Source organism: Pseudorca crassidens, chromosome 12 (assembly GCF_039906515.1).
Source record: "Pseudorca crassidens isolate mPseCra1 chromosome 12, mPseCra1.hap1, whole genome shotgun sequence".
Lineage (NCBI taxonomy): Eukaryota > Metazoa > Chordata > Mammalia > Artiodactyla > Delphinidae > Pseudorca > Pseudorca crassidens.
This window is the reverse complement of record NC_090307.1, coordinates 73,166,911-73,191,026: the sequence shown is the minus strand read 5'-3', so window position 1 is coordinate 73,191,026 and position 24,116 is coordinate 73,166,911. Positions and strand designations below refer to the sequence as shown.

The 24,116-nt window shown below is 51.4% G+C and overlaps 1 protein-coding gene across 6 annotated transcripts in view; it reads left to right on the top strand.

The window, feature by feature from the left end:
- Nucleotides 1-24,116, top strand: part of KIAA1671 (KIAA1671 ortholog) — a 187,808-nt gene that overhangs the window by 67,139 nt on the left and 96,553 nt on the right. For 4 of the 6 annotated variants that reach the window (XR_010933263.1, XM_067700420.1, XM_067700422.1 and 1 more), the window contains exon 6: nt 7,586-7,711. The exons of the other annotated variants lie outside the window; for them this stretch is intronic. Coding sequence is in view for 3 of the 4 variants with exons in the window: in XM_067700420.1 (XP_067556521.1) it covers nt 7,586-7,711 (126 nt within the window). In the remaining variant the exon portion in view is untranslated. The remainder of the gene's footprint in view (nt 1-7,585; nt 7,712-24,116) is intronic. 6 annotated transcript variants of the gene reach the window in all.

Here is a 24,116-nt window from a genome sequence, read left to right as displayed (position 1 = left end):
CCCGAGCTTTCAGTGGAATGAGAGATCATGAAGGTGGGGAAGAAATCTGAGGCATGGAGTCAGCCCTCAGGAAGCTTTTGATCTCTGTGTGGAGGTGGGACACGGTGATTGACGGCCAGAAAAGGATGTGGTGCAGAGTGAGGCGCTGGAGAAGAGGCCCAGGGAGACATCCCGGAGGAGACCCTGGCCTGAGCCCACCCTTGAGAGATGGATATGAATTCGGATGGGCTGATTAGAGGAGGTGAGGGCATTCTTGGTAGGAGCACAGCATGGGCAAAGGTTCAGAGGTGGGGAAAAAAATGGCATGCCCTGGGGCCAGTGTGGTAACTGACTACGGGGCCCTTCCTGTCACCCCCCAGCCAACCTAGAAAGGGATGTTGTGGAAATTAAGTGATAGGAGAATTCACCTAAGGTTCAGGGCATGCAAGTGGTGGAAGCAGACTTTGAACCCACGTGTCTTCCGATGACCATATTCAGGCTTGTGTTGGAATCTCTGCTCTGCCGCTCACCGGCTCAGCTGTGTGCAGAGCAGGCACTTGGCCTCCCCGAGCCTCAGTTTCCCCCTCTCTGGAGTTAGGAGTTAACGGGGATTCCTTCCTTGAGGCGCTGCTACCAGGCGGAGAGGAGGTAAAGTGCCCAGCATGGGTCAGGCAGGCAGCGGGCTCCGCAGATGCGCCTCCAGGAAGGGTTTCACCTACCCCCCCGCCCACCCCCCACCCCCCAGCTCCAGGCTGTTGTTATGGGGAAGCGAGAGAGGGAGGAGGCCATGGAAATGTGACACTGCATCTGTGTGCCAACACCTGGCTGAGGGGCCCGCCGGCAGCAGGAGACTTGGGGCCTCGTGGAGGGGCCACCCCAGCCCGGCCTTGGACGCCCGCCCGGGGTGCCGAGGCCCCAGGAGCGCTCATTGTCAGGGGATCTGTTTTCTCACAAAGGGGACTGGGAAGCTTTGGAACAGCTCCCCGTTTCTCTTCTCTCCTGCCCAAAGATCTTTGGTTCTGGACCTTTAAAAAATAAGAGCAAAACAGAAGTAAAAAATGTTGGTTGTTGAAAATTCAAACCTTACAAGAGTGTATAACATGTATATAAAAATGTCCCCCGGGACCCCTTTCCTTTCCCGTCCCCCAGATGCAGCCACTGTTACAGTTTTTGATCTTCTTGGAGACTTGCCTGCACTCCAGAGTGGCTTACCGATCGCATATGTATTGATTTATAATTGTTGTATTTTTCTTATTGCAAAAGTAGTGAATGTTTGGGCGCAATTTAAAATATTATTGAAACATATGGTTTAGGATGGAAAGCTCCCCCACATGAGGACCCTCTGGTGCACTGGGACCGTCCCCTCCAGACCTGTTGGTGGTTCTCGGCCATGGGCAGCTTTGCTGCCAGGGCGCATTTGGCAAAGTTTGAGATGTTTTTTGTTGGCGTAACCAGGGAAGAGTTTGCTCCTGGCATCTACTGGGTGGAGACCAGGGGTACTCCACAGCGCAGCCCCCAACACAGAGAATCATGGAGCCCCAAATGTATGTAGATCTGAGGCTGGGGCACCCTGGCCCGGACACAGATAGGTAAATGCATACTTTTCTGTGGAAACATGGCAGCATTCTTCAGAAAGTCTCACCACGTGCTTTGTTTTCTCTGTCGTGTATTTAAACTTTTTAAAAAATGTTTTGTAAAATTTTTCAAGATGACTTTCCATTTACAGTTATTCCAAAATATTGGCTGTACCCCCGTGTTGTACAGTACATCCTTGAGCCTATTGACACCCAATGGTTTGTGCCTCCCCGCCGCCTCATGCTTGTGTTGCCCCTTCCCGCCATGCCCCACTGGTAACCATTAGTTTGTTCTCTATGTCTGTGAGTCTCCTTCTTTTTTATTACATTCACTAGTTTGTTGTATTTTTTAGATTCCCCATATGATACCATACAGTATGTGTCTTTCTCTCTCTGACTTATTTCACTTAGCATAATGCCCTCCAAATCCATTCATGCCGCTGCAAATGGCAAGCTTTCGTTCTTTTTAGTGGCCAGGTAATACTCCAGCGTGTGTGTGGTACACACACGCACACCACATCTTCTTTACCCATTGACCTGTGATGGACATTTACATTCCATACCTTGGCAATTATAAAGAATGCTGCTGTGATCATTGGGGTGCATGGATCTTTCTGAGTTAATTTTTTTTTCAGATATACACCCAGATAACTTGCTTTAAAACTTTAACAGGAAAAAAAAGTGCATATATAATCACCTTATTATTTTTAATGGTTGCAAAGTATTTCATTATGGGACTGAGCCCAAGCTTTTTTTATCCAGACTTTTGTGGATGGACGTTTGGGTTGATGTGAGTTCTAGGGCTTCATTGAGCATCTTGAGGTGCATCTCTGCTTCCTTGGGTGAGGATTTCTTGATCGACAGCCAGTTCTGCTCATGTGCCCCACATGGGGTGTGATTGCAATTAAAGTTATTCCTCCCTCCCTCCCTCCTCTCCTCTCTTCCCTTCGTTCTCACTCTTTCTTTCTTTTTCACTTAACATTTATCAGAACTTTGTCCCAGGCCCAATTATAGTATTTCATTTCATCAAATGATTTATTTTCATTTCAAGAGAGAATATTTTCACATGGCTCCAAAAATACTTATAAAGTAAAAATTCCCCCAGACCTCTCATTCTCCATCCCTCCCGTTTCCTCCTCATCCCATAATCATATTCTTTTCTGCCCAAATTCGTTTAGAGTTTCTTTCCGAAAATACAAGCAAATGTGAATACGTAAGTCTTGTTTTTCCTTCCCTTTTCCATAAAAGAGAGCGTTCTCTAAGAGTGGTTGAAACTTTGGTTGCCTATGGGTAAGTCCTAAAAGACAGCAGTGCAGGGGCTTCCCCCCAGACCAATTTGGCTGAAGTCTCTGGGGTGGGGCCTGCCTTTGTCAGTTTTAAAAGCTCCCCTGGGGATTCCTGGGTGGAGGGTCAATGCTGAACCCACAGATCTGCTACCTGCCTTTTTTTTTTTTTTTTTTTTTTTGTATAAAGCCTCTTCGAGAACTTTTGCATTCAGCCCGCAGACAGCGAGCGTCCTCATTGTTTTTAACTGCTGCATGGTAGAGGTGGATGATATTTCCCACCTTTTACTATTTACAGACCAGGTATGTGCAGGTGTATCTCTGGGTTCAGAATGGCGATTGCCCTTCCACGGGGGAAAGGGGCTGTGATTTTGCAGGACTGCCAGCGTGCCGTGCAGTGGAGCTGTACCAGTTCACATCCTCCCTAGTGATGACAGGGCCCCGTCTTCCCTCAGCCTTGCCAGCCAGCTGGGTTATCAAACTTCTGGAGCTCATGCTCCCAGTGAGTGCCCTCCATCTTGTCACTTGTGTGTGAGGCCATCTGTATTTCCTTCCTATAACCTGCTGGCTGAAGTTCCACCACTTTCCTTTTGGAAAAAGAATTCTTCATTAGGAAGATGAACACTTCGTACTTTCATGATTTGATTTCTTCCTGGAAACAGCCCTGGACTGCAAATGGGGCAGACCTGGCACTGGGCAGACCTAGCTTTGTGACTTACCAGCTGTGTGGCTCTGGGCACCTTGCCAGACCTCTCTGAGCCTCAGTTTCCTCACCTGTAGAATGGGAATCCTGCTTGCCTCATGGACTTGCTGGAGATTTATCACAAAGTAACATATAGTCAAGTGCCTGGCCCAGGGCCTGATGTGGAGAAGGTTTGTGGAAGTCAGAGGGATGCACTTAGGGTCAACCTTCATCTCTTCACACATCGAATAAGTGTACGAGTCTGGTGTCAGGCCCTGTTCTGGGCACCAGGGCTGCTGGGAGGGCTCAGTCCACTGTATCAGGTTGTGCTGTCCAATACGGCAGCCACTAGCCACGTGTGTGTCTTTCCATTTAAATTAGTTAAAATTAAGTAAGATCCAAAATTCAGTTTCTTCGGCGCACTGGACACATCCAAGTGCTCAAAAGCCAGAAGTGGGGCTTCCCTGATGGCGCAGAGAGTCTGCCTGCTGATGCAGGGGACACGGGTTCGTGCCCCGGTCCGGGAAGATCCCACGTGCCGCGGAGCGGCTAGGCCCGTGAGCCACGACCGCTGAGCCAGTGCGTCTGGAGCCTGTGCTCCGCAACGGGAGAGGCCACAACAGTGAGGGGCCCGCGTACCACAAAAAAAAAAAAAAAAAAAAAAAGCCACAAGTGGCCCATGGCCATGGTATTGCTCAGCCCAGATGGAGAGCCTCGCATAATCACAGAGTGTTCTAGCAGGCAGGGCTGGTCCAGATGGGCAAGCAGAGTGAGTGAGTGGGATCATGCAGAGAGTGGTTTAAGTCCTGGGGAGATAGAGTAACCTCCCTGTCACCCCCTTTCTCTAAGGGGTGGTCTCATGGGAAGGGACTTGACAGATGCCATGTGAATGATGGGAGCACCCCAGACAGGCCGGGATCTGCGGGGAAGAGGCAGAAGCAGCGAGTGAAGATGCCCCAGCATGGAGATGAGCTGGTCCTGGGGATCCTGGAGGGACCCCAGTGGGCCCTGGGATGCTGGCCAGAGCTGAGCTGGGGAGGGGAGGAGGGCCCAGAGCGTAAGGGAGCTAGCAAAGGGTTCTGAGCTGCTGCCACCATCTGTGTCTCAGAGAGACCCCTGGCTGCCCTCTGGGTGAGGGTGGAAGCAGGGAGGCCTGTGAGGAGGCTGCCATGGTCTCCAGACAGGTGACAGGGCTTGCACCAGGGTGGTGGCTGTGGAGGGGTTAGCAGCACTTTTTGGGAGGTGGTAACAGCTTTACTGAGATATAAAGTCATGGCCCGTGCAGTTCACCCATTTAAAGTGTACAGTTAATTCAGTGGCTTTTAGTATATTCACAGAGTTCTGCAACCATAATCACATTCAATTTTAAAATATCTTCTTCATCCCCCAGAAAGCCCTGTACCCACTGACTAGTCACTTCCTGTTCTCCTAATACCCTCCAGGCCCAGGCAACCATTCATCTACTTTCTGTCTCTATAGATTTGCCTATTCTGGACATTTCATATAAATGAAATCACACGAAATGGTCCTTTGTGACTGACCTCTTTCACTTAGCATAAAGTTTTCAAGGTCCATCCGTATTGTAGCATATATTAGTAGTTCATTCCTTTTTATGGCCGAATAATATTCTGCAGTATAGATGCACCCATTTTATTTATCCATTCATCGGTGATGGGCATTTGGGTTGTTTCCACTCTTTAGCTATTATGGAGGAAGGTGGTATGAACATTCCTGCACAAGCTTTTGTATGCTTTCATTTCTTTGGCTATATACCTGGGAGTGGCATTGCTGGGTCACATGGTGATAACTCCAGGTTTCACCTTCGTGGGGCTGTCAGACTGTTTTCCAAAGCAGCTGCACCATTTTGCATTCCCACCAGCAGTGTATGAGAGTTCTAATTTTTCTGCATCCTAGCCAACATTTGCTATCATCTGTCTTTCTGATTCTAGCCATCCTAGTGAGTGTGAAGTGATATCTCATGGTGGTTTTTTTTAAATTGAGATATAATTGACATGTAATGTTATATCAGTTTCTGATGTACGGCATGATGATTCAGTATTTGTATATATTACAAAATGATCATTGTGGTCTTGATTTGCCTTTCCTGTTGAGCATCTTTTAACGTGCTTATTGGCCATTTGTGTACTTTTTTGGAGTAATGTCTATTCAGATCCTTTGTCCATTTTTAGATTCGTTTGTTATTTTATTATTGAGCTGTAATTATTCTTTGTACATTCCGGATACAAGTGCCTTATGAGACATAATGATCTGCAGGAATGTTCTCCCATTCTGTGGGTTGTCTTTTCACTTTTTTAAAATTAATCAATTAATTAATTAATTAACTTCTGGCTGCGTTGGGTCTTGTTGCTGCACACGGGCTTTCTCTAGTTGCAGTGAGCAGGGGCTACCCTTCGCGATGTGCGGTCTCATTTCAATGGCTTCTCTTGCTGTGGAGCACAGGCTCTTGGCGTGTGGGCTTCAGTAGTTGTGGCACGCGGGCTCAGTAGTTGTGGTGCATGGGCTTAGTTGCTCCGCGGCATGTGGGATCTTCCTGGACCAGGGATCGAACCTGTGTCCCCTGCATTGGCAGGCGGATTCCCGACCACTGCGCCACCAGGGAAGTCCCACTTTTCACTTTCTTAATGGTGCCCTTTGAAGCATCAAAGTCTTTCATTTTGATGTAGTCTAGCTTACTTGTCTTTTGTTGCTTGAGCTTCTGGTGTCCTATCTAAGAAACCCTTGCCTAATCCATGAAGGTCATGAAGATATAAGCCTATATTTTCTTCTAAGAGTTTTCTCCTTTGGCTCTGACATTTAGGCCTTTGATCTGTTTTGAGTCGATGTTGGTATATGATGTGAGGTTTGCAGCATGTTTTGAAGGCAGTGTCAACTTTGTTGATGGGACGGAGAGAAAGAGGAGACAGAGGGTGACCCGAGGGTCTTGGCCTACCCAGCTGGTGACAGGGACAAGATTAGAGGGGAGGAATGGAGAGGCCTGTTTTGGGCACACGAGGTCTCAGACCAGTGTGAGCAGTGACTATAGATGGTAAGTGGGCAATGGGATCTGCAAGTCTGGAGTCCCAACACAGAGAGACAGAATCTGGACTCGTCCATGTGTACACGGGATTTACTTAAGCCATGGGGTGTGATAAGAAACCCCAAGGGAGTGATGTGGAAGAGGAGGCTGCATGGCTGGCCTGGGTCACACTTTCACATGTCCCTCTGAGATGCAGGGAGCCTCAGAAGGAATAGCCAGGGAGGTCAGAGGAGAACCAGAGAGCCTCATAAGGCATCAGAAAAGAGGCTGTGAGGCAAGGGATCGGGAATCAAGCCATGCTCCTCACTCACGCTATGTGTTCTTAAGCAGACGCCTTCCCTCTCTGGGCAGGGACAGTGTGAGGTATGTAAAATCCACATTCTAGAGTCCTGTGTTTACTGGCTTGTGACTGTATCCCCTTATATATAAAAATAACAGGATTCATACCAGCACACCTACTCCGTTGTATTCATGTACCATTTCTCTGTATATGTGCACATGTGTTTGGATGCATGGAAAGATGTCTAAAATGAGGTCTCCAAAGTTGCCAGTGGCAGTGATGAGGCAGGCTAACATTTACGGAGGGCTCCCCACATGCCAGGCATGGGGGAGACTAAGGTGAAGCCAACCAGGCACCCAGGTCTCACGTCTCACGCACGTCTGCCCCCTGGTGGCAGCACTGAGTCACACGCTTTCCATGGGCTGGTCCATCCCTGAACTGAGGACGATTATTAGGGGGTCTTTCCCCACATGGTCAAGGCTCAGAGAGGTTAAGGCACACAGCTGAGGTCACACAGTTACTAAGTGGCTGAGGCTGGGCTGAACCCAGACCTGCTGGTCCTACATATTACCCCCGTTCATTGAGGTGGACTGCCTGCCATGGGATGGTGCGGGGTGGGGGATGGAGCATGTGGTGCTTTAATTTTCCTCTTTGCCCTTTTAGGCCAGAATGGACTCTCTCGGTGTAACATATTCTTCCTGCAAATAGGGAAGCCCCAGTAAAGTCCTCTTCTTGCGTCCTGTGCCTCAGGTGCCGCCGGGGAGGGAGTTTGCCCTCCAGGACAACGAGCCGCTGCTCTGGCAGGTGATCCCTGTGGCCGCGGGCCCCCGGAGAAGCCACAGCTTCTGCAAGGACAAGAGGAGCGGGCCCTTGGTGGTGAGTGGTGCTGGCGTGGCCAGAGTGGATGCAGTTGGGAATGTCCCAGGCTGGCCCCAGGGCCTGCAGGGGACGGGGACAGGCAGGTGACTGTCCGGGAGCCTGGTGTTGTCTGGCTGTGCCGTGGTTCATGACGTGGAGGGTGTTTGGTGGCTCTGCTGGGGAAGCCTTCTCCCCTCGTGGGTTTTTGGCCCCTTGTGGAGGGGTAGCCCCTGCTGCTTGGCGTGGAGCAGTGAGGAGAACACATGCTGGGGTCCGAGCGCCCTGGGTTCAAATCCCAGCACTGTCTCCTCTCAGACTCTTTGAGCAGTTTTTATTAATTTCTATGCACCTCAGTTTGTTCACCAAGAGAACGGGGCTGTGATTCCTGCTTCTTTTGCACTGCTGGGAGGATGGAGTAGGATTGCGTGGGGCCCAGCACATGGTAATTCAGACAGTGATTGACAGTGTGGTGAAGACAGGAGGAAGGTGGAGTTAAGCTGCTTCTGGAGCCGGATCGCCTGGGTTCACATCCTAGCTGTGCATGCAGATGGGTGCCCGGCCTCAGTTTCCTCATCTGTAAAATGGGGGTAGTAATAGCATCTACTTCACAGGGCTGATGTGGGGTTCAGATAAGATAATTCGAGAAGTGTTTAGCTTGGTCCCAGGTACACGGTAAACACTTTAATAAGTGTTACGTTACCATTATTATTATCATTGTTGTTATTATTCTTGTTTTTGAGTGTCCTTTTGGCTGTCACTGAGCTCTGTCTCCTCAGCCAGCACTTCCTCCCTCTCAGCCTGTTTCCTCACTTGTGGAAGCAAGTAGGTAAATGAGGCGGCAGGACCCCAGGGGAGCCCCCTTCCCTGGAGCCTCAGTGTCCCCAGCTGGGTTCCAGGGCTTTACCACATCTGAATTTTCATGATTTTCTTTTCTGTTTTTTTTTCTTTTCACTTTTGCTCCATGATCCTGGGAGATCTGAGCTCTGCATTTCCTCCCGGGCCCTGGGCCCCACGTGGGGACATCTGAGATAAGCCTTTTTTAATGAGGCAACACCAGCTCTGTGCCTGAGATCATTCTGAGTGCAAGGCTGCATGCATTTCAGTGGTTATCTGTGCCCGGTCTCACGTCTCTGAGACGTGGGCTTCTGCAGCATTGAAGCCTGAGGTCCATTCCGTCTAGCTTTATGGCCACGGGCAAGAGACTTCAGTTACCTAAACCTTGGTCTCCTCCTGTAAAATGGGTGAAGACACTGCCCCTGGCAGGCTTCTTGCCGAGACCTGATGGGAGAGTGAAAAGGCCTGACTGTGGGGCTGGGGGTGACAGCTCCCATGCGGGGACTCAGACATCGGCTGAGGAGCCCTGGAAAATTCCTCAAGTGTCCAGATCTCAGCCACCGATTTCTTTCTCACCCTTGTCTCCATTCCCTCTCAGGCACTGACTCAGCTTATCTGATTGTGTGTGTGTGTGTGTGTGTGTGTGTGTGTGTGTGTGTGTGTGAGAGAGAGAGAGAGAGAGAGAGAGAGAGAGAGAGAGAGAGAGAGAAAGAGAGAGAGAGAGAGAGAGAGAGAGAGAGAAGACAAAGGCCATGGAGCGAAGAGCATTCAAACCCTGTCTTTTTACAGTCTCTGCTTGCTGGCCCCTCCCCTTTCTCCCTCTGTCACTGAGGAGCCTTTGTCCATGGAGTCGTCAGGTGGCTCCCTCCTTCTGGCCCCCAAGGCCCCTGCCCCATTACTGCCTGCTTGATCACCTCTCCCCCAGAGGTGGACGGGTTGGGGTACTGAGCCTGAGCAAGACAGAGCTGGGGCCCCAGACCTCAGTTCCCTGCTTTCAGGACTGACACCTGCAATTCCAGGTAGTGGCCACCAGGGGGTGATGGTGTTCAGCTCACTTTCTGATGGCTCCAAAAGCCTGTCTGGGGGGACCTCAGCATTGAGGCTCTGGAGGCTGAAAGAAGTAGGTTCAAGTTCTGACCCTGGCACTCTGTGACCTCAGGCAAGTGGTCTGATGGACCCCACTGAGCCTCAGTTTTTGCTTCTGTAAAATGAGGCTGGTCCTAAGTGGCCTCCAGAGTATTTTTGTGAGCAGTAAATGAGGTCACTCAGCCCTCAGGAGAGTAAATTCCCAGTTAATGCCTTGGCTGCGGGGATCACTGTTCCCGCTTTCCTTTTCCTCTCCTTCTCTTCCACCTCCCTTGCCCCCTCCTCCTCCTCCTCCTAACTCCCCCTCCTCCTGTCGTCTCCCTTTTTTCTCTCCTAGTCCAACTCTCTCATTATGAACGGGGAAACTGAGGCCTCGAGAGAGGGCCTGACGTAGGCAGGGCAACCCTGCAGGTGAGGCCTGGGGTCCTGAGCCCTTGGCCCTGCCAGCTGCCCCTACCCCTCTGGAGGTAGGAGGTGGTCAGTCCCGCGTTTTATACTCTGTGGTACGTTTGAGGATTCACTCACTAGTGGATAAACGCCATCCGCCGTTACTCCCGTCACTGTTTTGATTGATGACTTTGTACTGTTGACTTCCAATTGAGATTCAGGTTCATCTCCCTTTTTTGAGTCTGTGCTCCAGGCCTTGTCAGTCCCCACTCCCCACTCATGTTAGGGAATATGAATCCCCTTTTGCAGAGGAGGAAACCGAGTCTCAGAGAGGTTAAGCCACTTGCCCGAGGCCACACAGTTAGCAAACGGGGGAGCTGGAATGCATACTGGGCGTGTTTCACCTCCAGCCTTAGCCCTGGGCCCCTTCTGCCTCAGGCCTGTGCTTTTGGCCTGGGACCACTCTGCCAGCCCCTCTCTGCCCTTGGGCCTGCAGTGCCTGGGGCATCGCTCACAAGGAAACAAGACAGCCAACCAATCCCCGGGGCTGAGAATGTGATATTTGTCCAGCATAGGGTTGGCCACCCTCCGAAGGGTGCCTGGGACGCACTGGGGCTGATGCCCTGCTGATCTGCAGAGCCCTGCCCACCCCCAGCTGGTCAGACCCTGAGCATGAGGTCAGACCGGTTCCACCCGGCCGCTTCATAGAGGCGGCAAACGAGTGAGTTTAGCACTCAGCGCCTCTCTTTTTTTCCGCTGTAAAGTGGTGGATTGCAGGAATAACAGTGCCCACCACAGTGCTTACTGGGTGGCGTAGATACTAGTTTATCCCCATTTTACAGGTGGGAAAACTGAGGCTCAGAGCCAGTAAGTGCCTCTCCCAAGGTCTGAGTCCACCTCATCGTGTGGTAGGAGATGGGGCTGAAAAGAGATGATGCTTATAAAGCGCTGATGGAGAGTAACTGCCTGATAAATGTTACTGTGTTTTTGTTTGGGTTTTTTTAAAAATAAATTTACTTATTTTTGGCTGCGTTGGGTCTTTGTTGCTACACGTAGGCTTTCTCTAGTTGCGGGGAGCGGGGGCTGCTCTTCGTTGCGGTACGCGGGCTTCTTATTGCGGTGGCTTCTCTTGTTGTGGAGCATGGGCTCTAGGCGCGCGGGCTTCAGTAGTTGTGACACACAGGCTCAGTAGTTGTGGCTCGCGGGCTCTAGAGTGCAGGGTCAGTAGTTGTGGCGCACGGGCTTAGTTGCTCCACGGCATGTGGGATCTTCCCGGACCAGGGCTCGATCCCGTGTCCCCTGCATTGTCAGGCGGATTCTTAACCGCTGCGCCACCACGGAAGTCCCACTGTGTTGTTAATTATGATTTGCTGTCAGCTGTTTTTTTCCTCTATATTCTCTCAAAGAGCTGCTGATGGAACGGGAAGTTGTCCCCTCTCTTAGGAGTTTTTTTGCCGTTGAGGAAACGGAGGGCAGGGGAGGGGAGGTGTTCTGTCCGGGGGGTCCCACGGCAGCCAGGCTGGGCTGGGACTGGAGTTCTGAGTCCCTGGCCGGTGCTCTCTGCTCTCTCTGCTCCCCCGCTCCTTTCAGGGCCGTCCTTAGGACCTCCGGTCTGTGTGGCGGGTCCTAGTCCTGCGCCCAGCCTTCTCCCTCCCCCATCCAGGGGTGATGGTGGATGGGCACACCCTCTTTTCCTCGTAAAGTGAGCCTTTGGCTTGCACTCGTGCTGGGATCGTAAAACACGGTGACTCAGTCGTGGACCACGACCTTGGGTCATGGTTCACCCCAGAGGCCCCTCCCGTGACCGTGAAGGCACAGATTCACTGGCTCTGGGGCTTCCCTGCGATGTGGCAGATGGGCCTCTGGTAACCTCAAGAATGTTCTCCCAAATCCCCAAACCCGTCAGTCAGCATTTGGTGGCTCATCTAGTGACGAGTTCACCCCCTCGTGGGCCTACTTTGTGCCAGGCCCTGAGTGAGGGGGCCCTGGAGAGTCTCTCACTCAGTTTCCTCGGGTCCACAGTCCAGGCGGGCCTGGAGGTGGCCCGGGAGGGCATAGTTGGGTGAAGGCGGGAGCTCAGGAAGTAGGGACAACGCATGCAAAGGCATGGAGGTGAGGTGAAGTGAGAGGCGTGTCGGGGGGTCAGTGACCAGCCCAGTTGGGCTGAGATGGAACATTTCGGGGGTTCAGTCTTCCTTTTCTTTTTTTTTGCGGTACGCAGGCCTCTCACTGTTGTGGCCTCTCCCGTTGCGGAGCACAGGCTCCGGACGCGCAGGCTCAGCGGCCATGGCTCACGGGCCCAGCCGCTCCGCGGCATGTGGGATCCTCCCGGACTGGGGCACGAACCCGTGTCCCCTGTATCGGCAGCCGGACTCTCAACCACTGCGCCACCAGGGAAGCCCCCCAGTCTTTCTTTTGACAAATGTTTATCTGCATGTTACGAATAAGACACAGGTGGATGAGAAGGCAAGCAAATACCTGCCGTGGGTTCGAATGGCTCCGGGTCACTGAGCCCTTCCCGTGTGTGCCGGGCGCCCTGTCGCGCGCTTCACCTGCATTCCCTCGTTCAATTTGCTCATGGTTCCTAGCCCCCCCCAAAATTAGGGAGTATATCTCTCCATCTGGGGAGGTCTCACAGAGGAGGGACAATTGTTTTAAGTCTTCAGAGATGAGCAGGCGTTTGCCAGATGGGTGTGGGCTGGGAAGAAGTGGTTTGCCCCTGGTGGGGGGGGCAGCTTGGGCCAGGTTGGGGGGTGTGAAACTGTGTTCTGTTCCTGAGTGTCATGCGGGGTCCAGGAGGTGGCCTGGAAGTCGTTTCTGGACACCGCCCCCCCCCCCCCCCCCGTGTGTGTTTTAATCCTGAGTTCAGACTTTTCCCACACGTCCTGCTGATGAACCAGTGGTTCTTGCTTTGAGCAGCGGCACACCTCCTGGCAGCTCTGTCGTCATGCTGTCATCTTTGGACAGGGATCGGCCAGGGCAATCCCTGAAGCTTGGAAAGCATTTGAACCTGATAACTTTATTTTTATCCTTCTTATGATCTCTCTCTTTTTTAAAAAAAATTTTATTGGCGTATAATTGATTTACAATGCTGTGTTAGTTTCAGGTGTACAGCATAGTGAATCAGTTAAACATATACATATATCCACTCTGAGCCTGATAACTTTATTATAATGACTGGAGAATGGGGGCACATTTTTTTGAATTCTAATGACAAGAATAGTAATTCTTGTGAGTGCGATCAACTTGAGATAAGAGGGAACTCTTGATGTGGCCCCAAAATGGAGACATCAGTGGTCCTGGTTAGAGGTTCTCTTTGAATTTCAGTTGGTTGACTGGGCTGTCAAAAGAGAAGGAAATAAAAGCAAAATGGAAAACCATATATGAACTGCTAGAAAGAACTCATCAAAGATTGTGCTTAAAAAACAAGTTGTACAGGGCTTCCCTGGTGGCGCAGTGGTTGGGAGTCCGCCTGCCGATGCAGGGTACACGGGTTCGTGCCCCCGTCCGGGGGGATCCCACATGCCGCGGAGCGGCTGGGCCCGTGAGCCATGGCCGCTGGGCCTGCGCATCCGGAGCCTGTGCTCCGCGGCGGGAGGGGCTGCAGCAGTGAGAGGCCCGCATGCCGCAAAAAAAAAAAAAAAAAAAAACACCAGCAAGTTGTAAAAGATATGACAGCTTTTTATTTGCTGGGGATGTGAATTCTCCTCCCCATACTGTGTTGCTTGGTGTTCCCACATATGAAGTTGGGCCTGTGTCCATGTCATGCTGAACTGTACCAGGAACGTGGCTCACTGGCTTAATTGAAAGGCCTAATTTGCCTCATGCAGCAAGATATCTGGAGGTGGGCAGCGGCTGACTTAGGTCAACACCTCTGAGAGTCTCTTGGGCTTTCCCTCCTGCTTCGTGCCTCGTGGTCCCAAGGTGGCTGTCACTTTTCCAGCCATTCGGTCCACTTTCAGGTGGGAAGAAGTGGGAAGCCAGAGGGGCCATGTCAGCTGAGTTTGCAAGAAAGCAACAGCTCTCCCTGGAGCACCCTCCCAGAGGGCAGTAATGGGTCACACGGCCACTGCTAGCAGCAAGAGGGTCTGGAAAAGTCAGTGTTCCACGCTGGAAGTTGGCCACGTTGGAAATGGCCATTGGTCGTTCAGATAGCATTGTCGGGAATTCCGTGGTGGTCCAGTGGTCGGGACTCCGCACTTCCACTGCAGGGGCCATGGGTTCAATCTCTGGTTGGGGAACTAGGATCCTGCAAGCCGCGGGGTGCGGCCAAACGACAACGACAACAAAAACCAAATAGCAACGTTTAGTACAGTCTGGCTTCCTTGTCAAGGGAGCCTGGGGCCTCCAAACCGGGATACAGGACAAGAGAGAAAATCTACCCAGCATCTGTGTGCTGTGATGTGAGATGTGTGCTGGGCACTGGGCTTCAGGGATTGGAGGACACAGTCCCCAGTCCAAGGCCCCCAGTCTGCTGGGGAGCAGGCTTCAGGGAAGGGAAGGAAGGCTGAGGTGGAAGGAACAGGCCGGGAGGGAGCCGGCCCAGTGGCCAGAGTGACTCCTTCTGCCTGGGTGAGTCCGAATGATGGACCAGCTCTAGGAGCGTGACGCGGAGCTGAGTGGTGAGGATCTGGACAGCGAGCTGGGCTCTTAGGAGGCCCCGGAATCCTCTGACAGGTGGCTAATTTCATTTGTTAATGGCTTCTTGTCTTTCACTGTTGAGTCCAAAGGGCTGGAGAAGAATGGAGTAATTTATATCTCAGCTGATTAAAGTTCCTTTTCTGGATTAAAACCAGCCAGACCAGAAAGTTTTCATTTCCTAGGTCTTAAAATGCAAATGACCAGGGCTTCCCTGGTGGCGCAGTGGTTGGGAGTCCGCCTGCCGATGCAGGGGACACGGGTTCGTGCCCTGGTCCGGGAAGATCCCACATGCCGCGGAGTGGCTGGGCCCGTGAGCCATGGCCGCTGAGCCTGCGCGTCCGGAGCCTGTGCTCCGCAACGGGAGAGGCCACAACAGTGAGAGGCCTGCGTACCGCAAAAAAAAAAGCAAATAACCAGTTGTGCCTGAGATTTTGTATTGGGAAGATTTTGTATTTATTCATTTACCCAGTTCTCTCTCCACCCACTCACTCATCTACCCTCCCGGACATCTACCTACCCATCCATCCATCCTCCACCCAGTTATTAATTCATGCAAAGCTTTACAGATACCAAAGATGAACAAGCTAACTTGTCCTCAAATTGCTCACATTCCTAGACTGTAAAGCCAGGATGGTACAAACTAGTTATTTGTTGATTTAGTCACTCACTCTTTCGTTCAACAGAAATGCATGAGTACCTACTATGTGTTATGTGCTGTTTTGGGCCCATCAGGTACAGCAGTGAACAAGACGTGGTTCCTGCTCTCCTGGAGCTAATACTCTGGTGTTGGGTGGGACAATGTGGGGTTTTCCAGGAGCTTCGAGGGGGTTACCTGGGGAGTGGTGGGGATGAGCCTTCAGGGTTAGAATAAGGGGCCTGGTGTTCGCTGGCCAGAGGCGTGGAGGAGCCAAGGGAAGTTAGGACCAGGGTTAGAGAAGGTCAGAGGTGCGGCCTGGAGCGCCCTCTAGTGGCATTGCAGAGAAGGGTTGGAGAGGGTAAACTGGAAGCTCGGAGACTGGTTAGGATGTTGGAACAATTTGGGCAAGACGATTAAAAAAAAAATTACTGTGGTTAAATACACATAACCATTTTAAGCTTACTATACATTTATAATAATGTATGTCATTATATAAATTCTCGGTGTTTTGTAACCATCACCACCATCCATCTGCAGAGCTTGTCTCATCATCCCGAACAGAAAGTCTGTCTGTGCCGTGAAACACTAACTCCCCACTCCCCGACTCCCACAGCCCCCGGTAACCTCTACTCTACTTTCTGTCTCTATGAATTTGCCCTTTCTGGGTACTTCATATAAATGGAATCATACAGTGTGTATCCTTTTGTGTTTGGCTTGTTTTATTTATTTATTTGTCTGTGGTGTAGCACGTGTCAGCACTCCACTCCTTTTTTTAACAGATTTTTTTTTTTTTTTTTTTTTGCGGTACGCGGGCCTCTCACTGTTGTGGCCTCTCCCGTTGCGGAGCACAGGCTCCGGACGCGCAGGCTCAGCGGCCATGGCTCACGAGCCCAGCCGCTCCGCGGCATGTGGGATCTTCCCGTACGGGGTCACAAACCCGTGTCCCCTGCATTGGCAGGCGGACTCCCAACCACTGCGCCACCAGGGAAGCCCCTGCACTCCACTCCTTTTTATGGCTGAAAAATATTCCCTCGTATGTACAGAACACATTTTGTTTGTCCGTTCTTCTGTGGATGGACACTTGGGTTGTGTCCACCTTTTGACTATTGTGAATAATGCTACTAGTAACATTGGTGTGCAAGTATCTGTCTGAGTCCCTGCTATCCATTATTTTGAGTCTATACCGGAGAGTGGAATTGCTCCAAAAAATATGGTAATTCTACGTTTAACTTTTTGAGGGTTCACCACAGTGGCTTCACCAATTTACATTGTCACCAGCAATAATGCACAAGGGTTCTAATTTCTCCACATCTTCACCAACACTTGTCATTTTCTGTGTTTTTAAAAAAAAATACCATCTATCCTAATGGGTGTGAAGTGGTATCTCCTCGTGGATTTGATTTGCCTTCCCCTAACGACTAATGATATTGAATATCTTTTCTTGTGCTTCTTGACTAGTTGTGTATCTTTGCCCATTTTTGAATCGGATTGATGTATGTATATATATATATACATACACATACATATATATATACATACATATACATATATATATATACACACACACACACATATGTATATCCTGGCTATTCGTCTCTTATTAGATACGTGATCTGCAAATATTCTCTCCCATTCTGTGGATTGTTTTTTCATTCTCTTAGTAGTGCTCTTTGATGCATGAAGGTTTTCAATTTTGATTACATCTAATTTATCTACTACTTTTTCTTTTGTTGCGTAGAAAATAATTTCTAAAATTTGTGTTATAATATGCATACCAAAAATAATTTTTTAGTTGACGTGTAACATGTATCTTAAGCCAGAGAGCCTGGGTTTGGATCTTAACTCTGCTACTTCTTAGCCATGTGACCTTGTGTGGGTTAATATCTCTGTGCCTCTGTTTCCCCATCTGTAAAAAAGGGATAATAATAGAGCCAACTTGTTAGAAATGAACTGAGTTTAGATGAATTAATGTCAGAAGGCACTGTGAACAGTGGTTGACACCTAGTAGGTGTTTTTTAAGTGTTTGCTGTTATTACCATGACTGTATCTCATATATTGAGTTTCTATGTGACAGTCCCTGTGCTGAGTGCTGTACAAACGTTATTCCACTATCCCATTGAATCCTCTCAAACCCCAAGAGGTTGTCCCCGTGTTGTAGATGAGGAACCTGAGGCCTGGGCCTACACTTTGTTGAGGGCCATATCCTGGCATTTTCCCCCTGAGTGACCCCACTGTATCCTGAGGTGCCAGGAAGATGCCCATTTTGGAGATGCTGAACCCGAGGCTCAGAGAGGGGAGGTGACTGGCCCAAGGGCACACAGCAAAGGAATCGCAACACCTGGATTGATTCTTGGCCTATGGACTCACCCCTTGCGGCCGGGGAGGGGTGAGGGCGTTTTGTGAGGACAGGGGAGTCCTGCTGGGCTGAATTCTGTTTCAGTTGTGCCACTGGAACTCCCGGGGCTCTGTGGGTTCCTGGGCACTGAGGCCACGGAGGACCCCCAGCCAGGTGCCTGCCACCCACAGAGGCCAAAGGCCAGTGAATGACCTGAACACCTGCTCCGCTTGCAAAGCCTCCCTACTGGGGCCGGGCGGGCAGCTTGTGGGCGCTGGGAGGATATCCTGGGACCTGTTCACCTTGTCCACGTGTTAACCCGTTCCGTGCCATGGCACGCTGCCGCCATTGCGTAGGTGAGGAAGCAGAGGCCCAGAGGGCGGAGGATGATCTCGTCCTTTTGTTGCACCTCCTTGGGAAAGTGTGTTGATGTGCCCTTGCGTGAGAATGGTGCTAATACTAGAATAATCTTGACTCTCATTTCTTTTTTTTTTTTGTAAGAAAGTAAATCATTAATGAACATACACTTTCAACTGCTACCAGTCACAATTACTTGCTTCACCTGTACAGGCGATCGAGACACAGCACCCTGGCAGGGTTGCTGGGGCCACACCATTTCTGCTTCCAGGGTGCACACAAGCGCTCTTGTGTATATGTACACACACACACACACACACACGCCTGCGGGAACCCCGAATAAGCCCCACTCGGCCCGTATTCTCATCTAACCTTGTTCAGCTGCCACTCTCTGGCTTCGGACACCTCGCTGAGCTTTATTTCCCTCATCTGTGAAATGGGGTGAAGCCCACTCCATGCCCCTCACAGGCTGTCATGAGTGGATGAGAAAGACATTGGTAAATTGCGAAGTTGGACTTAGCGGTCCAGGGCCCAGGCAGAGTTCGGAGTTCATTCCAGAAACGTTTGCTGAGCACCTACTGCACGCTGGAGAGAAGCCAGGTTCACATCGGTTCCTGGAGGATAAAATCCCATCGCACTCAGGCTCCAGTTTGTGGGCACAAACGGCCTAAAGGTCTGTGTGTGGTTTGGCCCCTGGCCACCCACGTGACCTCTGCTCCCAGCACTCAATCTCCACTTACCCCACTCAAGCCACACTGGCCTCCAGAATGTTCCCTTCACATGCGGGTGTGTTTCCACCCAGGCCCTTAGCACAGGCTGTTTGCTGTCCTCCAGATTCCCTCCTGACTTCCCTCCTCTCAGGGCATCTCTCAGCTCAATGTCACCGCTCAGCGGGGCCTTCCCTGATGCCACATCTCTAGAAGGACCCCAGACACCTGTGTCACATGCAGTGTCCTCCCGTCACGCCGTGTCTTCCTCCCCCATCAGGGTGGAGGCTCTGAGAAGCAGGGAACACCCAGCACAGTGCCCGGCACATAGTAGACATGCAGCGCGAGGGTTTACTCCACTTCCGGTATACTCACAAACTTGTGCACCCATCAAGCAATCAATTTAGAAGATTTTCATTCCCCCCAAAGAAACCAAGCACCCTTGAGCAGTCAGTCCCTGGGCCCCTCCTGATACAATTGCTCGACCTCCTAGGATGTGCCAGGCACCGTGTTCGGTTCATTCTCACGGTGACCCTATGAGGTGGGGACTATTCTTGTTCCCATTTTCCAGTTGGCAAAGCTGGGGCCCAGAGAGGTGAGGTCACTTGCCCACATCATGAAGCCAGGAGGTGACAGAGCTGGGATTTGAACCCACACGGAGCTTGTGCTTGGAGGATCTAACACATGAATTTGATGTTTCCCAAACCCTAGTCATTCTCATGTATCACTCTGAACGTTTTTCATTTTCATGAACCGCCTGGACTAATACATGGTTAACGTTTTTCTTGAACTTGGCTCACGTTTCAAAATGTGACAGCTTTATCAAGGTGTAATCCACATGACATACAATTCACTCATTCAGAGGGCAGAATTCAGTGGTTTCTAATACGTGCAGCCATCACCACAGTCACCTCTAGAATGTGTTCCTCACCCAAAAAGAAAGCCGGACCCATTAGCTGCCACCCCCAGTCGGTCCCCAGCCCTAGGCAAACCCTTTCCTGTTTTCTGTCTGTAAGAATTGCCTGTTCTAGGTACCTTGTATAAATGGAATCACACAATATCTGTCCTTTTGGGTCAGTCTTATTTTACTCAGCATTATGTTTTCTAAGTCCATCCGGGCCATGGATGGATACTCCGTTCCTTTTTACGGCTAGATAGTACTCTGTCATGTCAACATACCACACTTTGATTGGCTGTGTGTCAACTGATGGACATTTGGTGTGTCTCCACTTTTTGGCACTCCCCTCATTTTTACAGTCCCCTTGTACCGGTTTCATTTCTTCCCTCTTCTAACCTCTGTCTGCACTTACTATTTCTTTGGTTCCTGATCTCCTGTCTCCCTACCGCAAACAAGAATTGCGGGATTTCCGGGCTCCTGACTCCTTTGCTCAGCGCCATGTTGAATGAATGAGTGAGCAAGTGAACCAGAGGCTGGGTCAGCAGCCGAGCAGGGAGGACGGATAGGCATGTGCACAGCTAACCGGCCCGGCGAGAGGAACAGTGCTCCAACACCCTTGACTTGGTTGTGGGGAGGCCAGAAGGGCTCGAGGTGCAGTGAAACTGGGTCTTGGTGGTGTGTAGAAGTCAGCCAGGTAGGGAGAGGCAGGAAGGGCAGCCCAGGCAGAGGGCTCAGCCTGAGCAGTGGCCGGGGGGCTTGACCTCTTTGCCTGTGCAACAGAGATCTGTTGTCCTCGCCACACTCCTGGGAGGGGACCCCTGTGCTCGCAGGGTGGCCTTGTCACTGAGCAGAGAGGAGGGCTTGGAGCGACGCAGAGAATTTAGTCAGGGGGGTGGGACAGCGCTCCGAGGCCCCCATTCCTTCCACCTCAGAAACCCCCTGACCTGGTGATCCCTAAGTGCCGGCTTCAGATAGATGCATTCGGGGCTTCTGAATCCAGATTTGTGGGCGCTGTCCCTCGAGATCCTGTATCGGGGCTACCCTCAGAAGCCAGGCCAGGCAGGGATGGGAATTTAATGACAAACAGGGTAGAGGGCGGGCGCCCTCCCAGGGTGGTCCTGCCCAGAGTGGCTGGACCACCCGATGTTCCAAGCAGAACTGATGACGGGGATTTGATCTCATTGTGAAATCTCACTGTTTTTATACATTGGAGAAAAAAAAATTTTTTAACCACACCCAGCCACCTTCAGTTAACACAGGCGGTATTGGCAGTCTCGATTCACATACGATCTCGCTGACTCTGCCACAGTTCATGGGGAAACAGAGGCTTGGGAAAGTGGGCAGGTGCCACCGGCGGGCTGGGTCCAGGGATGTCAGACTCTTGGAAGCCTCCACCTTCAAGGGGCATCAGAAATGCCCTGAGTGTCCTCCAGCGGGGGTCTTGCTACAGTTTCTGTTCTCTCCCCCACCCGTCCTCCTCCCAGATTAAAGGAAAGCACCAGCTTCCTGATGCAGTGTTCACAAGTGACCACCAGAGGGCAGGATGGGGGCGATCGAAATGCTTTCAACATTTTGCTTTATTAGGAGTTTTTAACCCCTTTTGCACTAGGGTCTTCATTCTAAACCCGAAAAAGCCAAGTCTTCCACGGCCATTTAGATTTTTATTTTAACGCTTGTCACTGATTTTGGAGCACGTGTCACTCAGCTTGGGTCCCCATCAGGTCTCTTGTCAGTTTCGATTTTGCAAGCCAGTCAGGGCTGCTGGGCTGAAGTTGGGACATTCATCTGCAGCCCTCACAGCCCTGGCCACCCCAGTTTGTTTTCACTGCTATTGTTTCTCTTTTGAATAAATTATTTTTGGGGGGAAAAAAAGTTGCCCCAAAGTTTTATTTCTAAAAGAGGTGTGTGTGTGGTGGGGGGGTGTATGTGTGCAGGGGGTGGGTAGCCCATAATGAGAGCCCCATGAATATGGAAATGGCACTTCTGACCTAAGAAGATGTATTTCCAGAGATGCTAAATCTTCCACTTGAAGACAGGGTCTCCTGAGAAGAGAAACGTTTGGTCGTATCTCAAGCCTCGGCTCCATGCCACTTCCTCTAAGAAGCCCTCCTGGGTTGCACCCTTTCCTGTGCACTCCAGGCCCTTCAGCCTCCAGTGCCATAATTTATTTCCAAGTGCTTCCCTCCTGTAGACCCTGAGCTCCCAGAGGGCGAGAACCTGGTCTCCGTCATTCTCACTCGATGTCCCCACCACCTCACACTTCATCCTCAAGGCTTTCAGTGAGCGAGTACTTGAAATCTGCTAGGCGCTCTTCTGACCTCACCTCACCTCATCCCCCAGCTGCCCTGTGAGGGAAGAAATTATTATTGTTGCCGTTGTGGTCGTTGTTATCTTTTTCACCGACCTCGTTTGACATCAGAAGGAACCGAGGCACAGAGAGGAGAAGCAGGTTGTCCAGGACGACGCCATTTGGCAGGATCAGAGCTAGGATTCGAACCCAGGCCCATCTGAGTGCAAATCCCTGCTCCTGGCAGCTTCGTGCCCCAGCACAGTAGCATCATTGTAGGTACTCAAGCAGGGCTCACTGAGTTAGCAGGGAGAGCTCTCTGGCTGGGGTCTGGGTGCACGCGGCCCTGCACACGCCCGCCTGGGGCTCTTCCTGCCGCCGCCGCCCACCTCCCTGCGTCCTTCGCAAGCTGCCTCCTCTTTCTTCTTTCTTCTCCTCCTTCTCCAAAAGCCTACTGAGGTAGAATCTACGTCTTATAAAATTCACTCGTTTTTTAAGCGCACAATGTAATCATTTTCAGTAAATTTACAAAGTTGCACAACCATCACCACTGCCTAATACCAGAACCTTCTCGCCACCACATTAAGAAACCCCGTACCCATTAGGCCCCGGCAGCCACCGACCTACTTCTGTGTCCATCCTTGTGCCTTCTCTGGACGTTTCCCACCATGAGGTCTTCCCCCCTGGTTTCTCTCCCTGAGCACGGTGGTTTCGGTGCAGCCAGAGTGCTTCCGCCTTTTGTGTTGGCCTGGCCCCCTCTCAGTGCTGGTGTCTTCCCTGTCCCTCCCTTCCCTGTCTGCCTCTCCTCACGGTGGAGAGAACCCAGGGGTCAGGCTGGGCGAAAGCAGATGAAAAATGTTCTGGTTTGTTTTTTCTTCGGGGGTGTGTTTTAAGTGATTTCCAACGTCCTACAGTTGATAACGCCCTGTGGGTTGGCCGTGCCCTGGTGGGATGGGCTCAGAGTGCCTTGTTTGGGGTAGATAACCCCCCATCCTGCAGGGCTGGCCCCAGCTTGGACCCCTCCTTGTTGCCCTGCCATCCAGGGCAGCTGAATTTGATACACCACTAGTCGGTCATGGCCAAGGTGATTTGAGTCCTGACTGAGAGCTCCATGCTCTGAGCAGTTTATTACACATATTTGTTCATTTCCTCCTCCCAGCGACCTGGTGGGACAGGCACTGTCGTCATTCCCTATTTTACATAGAGCTGGGGCACAGAGATGTTAAACAACCAGCCCGATATCAAAGCTGTCTCACGCTGGGACGAGGATTCGAACCCAGGCAGTCGGCCTCCAGCATCCACACCCTTTCCCTGCACTCCGGCTGCCTCTGTGAGACTAGCCATCCCCTCCCTGGGTCTCTGTCTGTGCCCTAACCCTTTAGGGGATTGTCAGCTCCTGGAAGACGGGGGCATGTGTATGGCTTCTGTGGGGCCCTTTTGGTGGCTGCGGAGCCGCCGTCACACAGTAGGTCTGCCTTCTGTGTGTCATGGATTCCCAGATCTAGCAGTGAACTCCTTGTCCGCAGGAGAATTGGGAACCCTCTGCCTTTCAGGAAGCGGTTACAGAGCGCCTGAGTGCTGGGCTGCGTGCCAGTCCCTGGGACCTCCTCGCCTGTGGGGAGCTCACAGCCCTGCGGGGAGGACAGGCTCTCATCACGAGAAGCACCTTCATATACTCGAAGAGGAGGCCCAGTGACTTAGGCTTGCTCGCTCAGAGGGCTTCCTGCGGACATGCTGCTTGCACTGGCCTTGAGCGATGGTTGCATTTCCACAAATAGAAAGGGCATTCCCGGCGGAGGGCCCTGCCTGAGCAAAGGCTGGGAGGCTGAGGGTCCATACATGGTTGAGGAATGGGTGTCACTGTGATGGTACGTGGAGGCTGTACGGCTAAGGTCACTGAAAGCCCAGCCGAGGCTGGGGTGCAGGGAATGTGGCAGGGCCAGTGGCCCGCGTCCTCATGCAGGAATGCAGACCCTTGGGCCAGGCCAGCCTTCTTTTCTAGGGACGACGGAAATCTGCATTGCTGCCCACCGTTGCAACTCGTTCAAATAAAACAAAATAGTGTGCCTACCTCCCCCTGCCCCCCGCTCCCCCAAAAAACCTGACACAAACAGAGTCACTCCTGGGGGCTACCAGTTTTCACCCCTGTTTTCCTTCGTGAACGCAGATGTTGATTTTTAACAGCCTCCCATCATTTTTATAGGCGAGAGATTTCTGCTCAAGGCTAAGCCCTCTCAGTAGGTCGGCGTGGTTG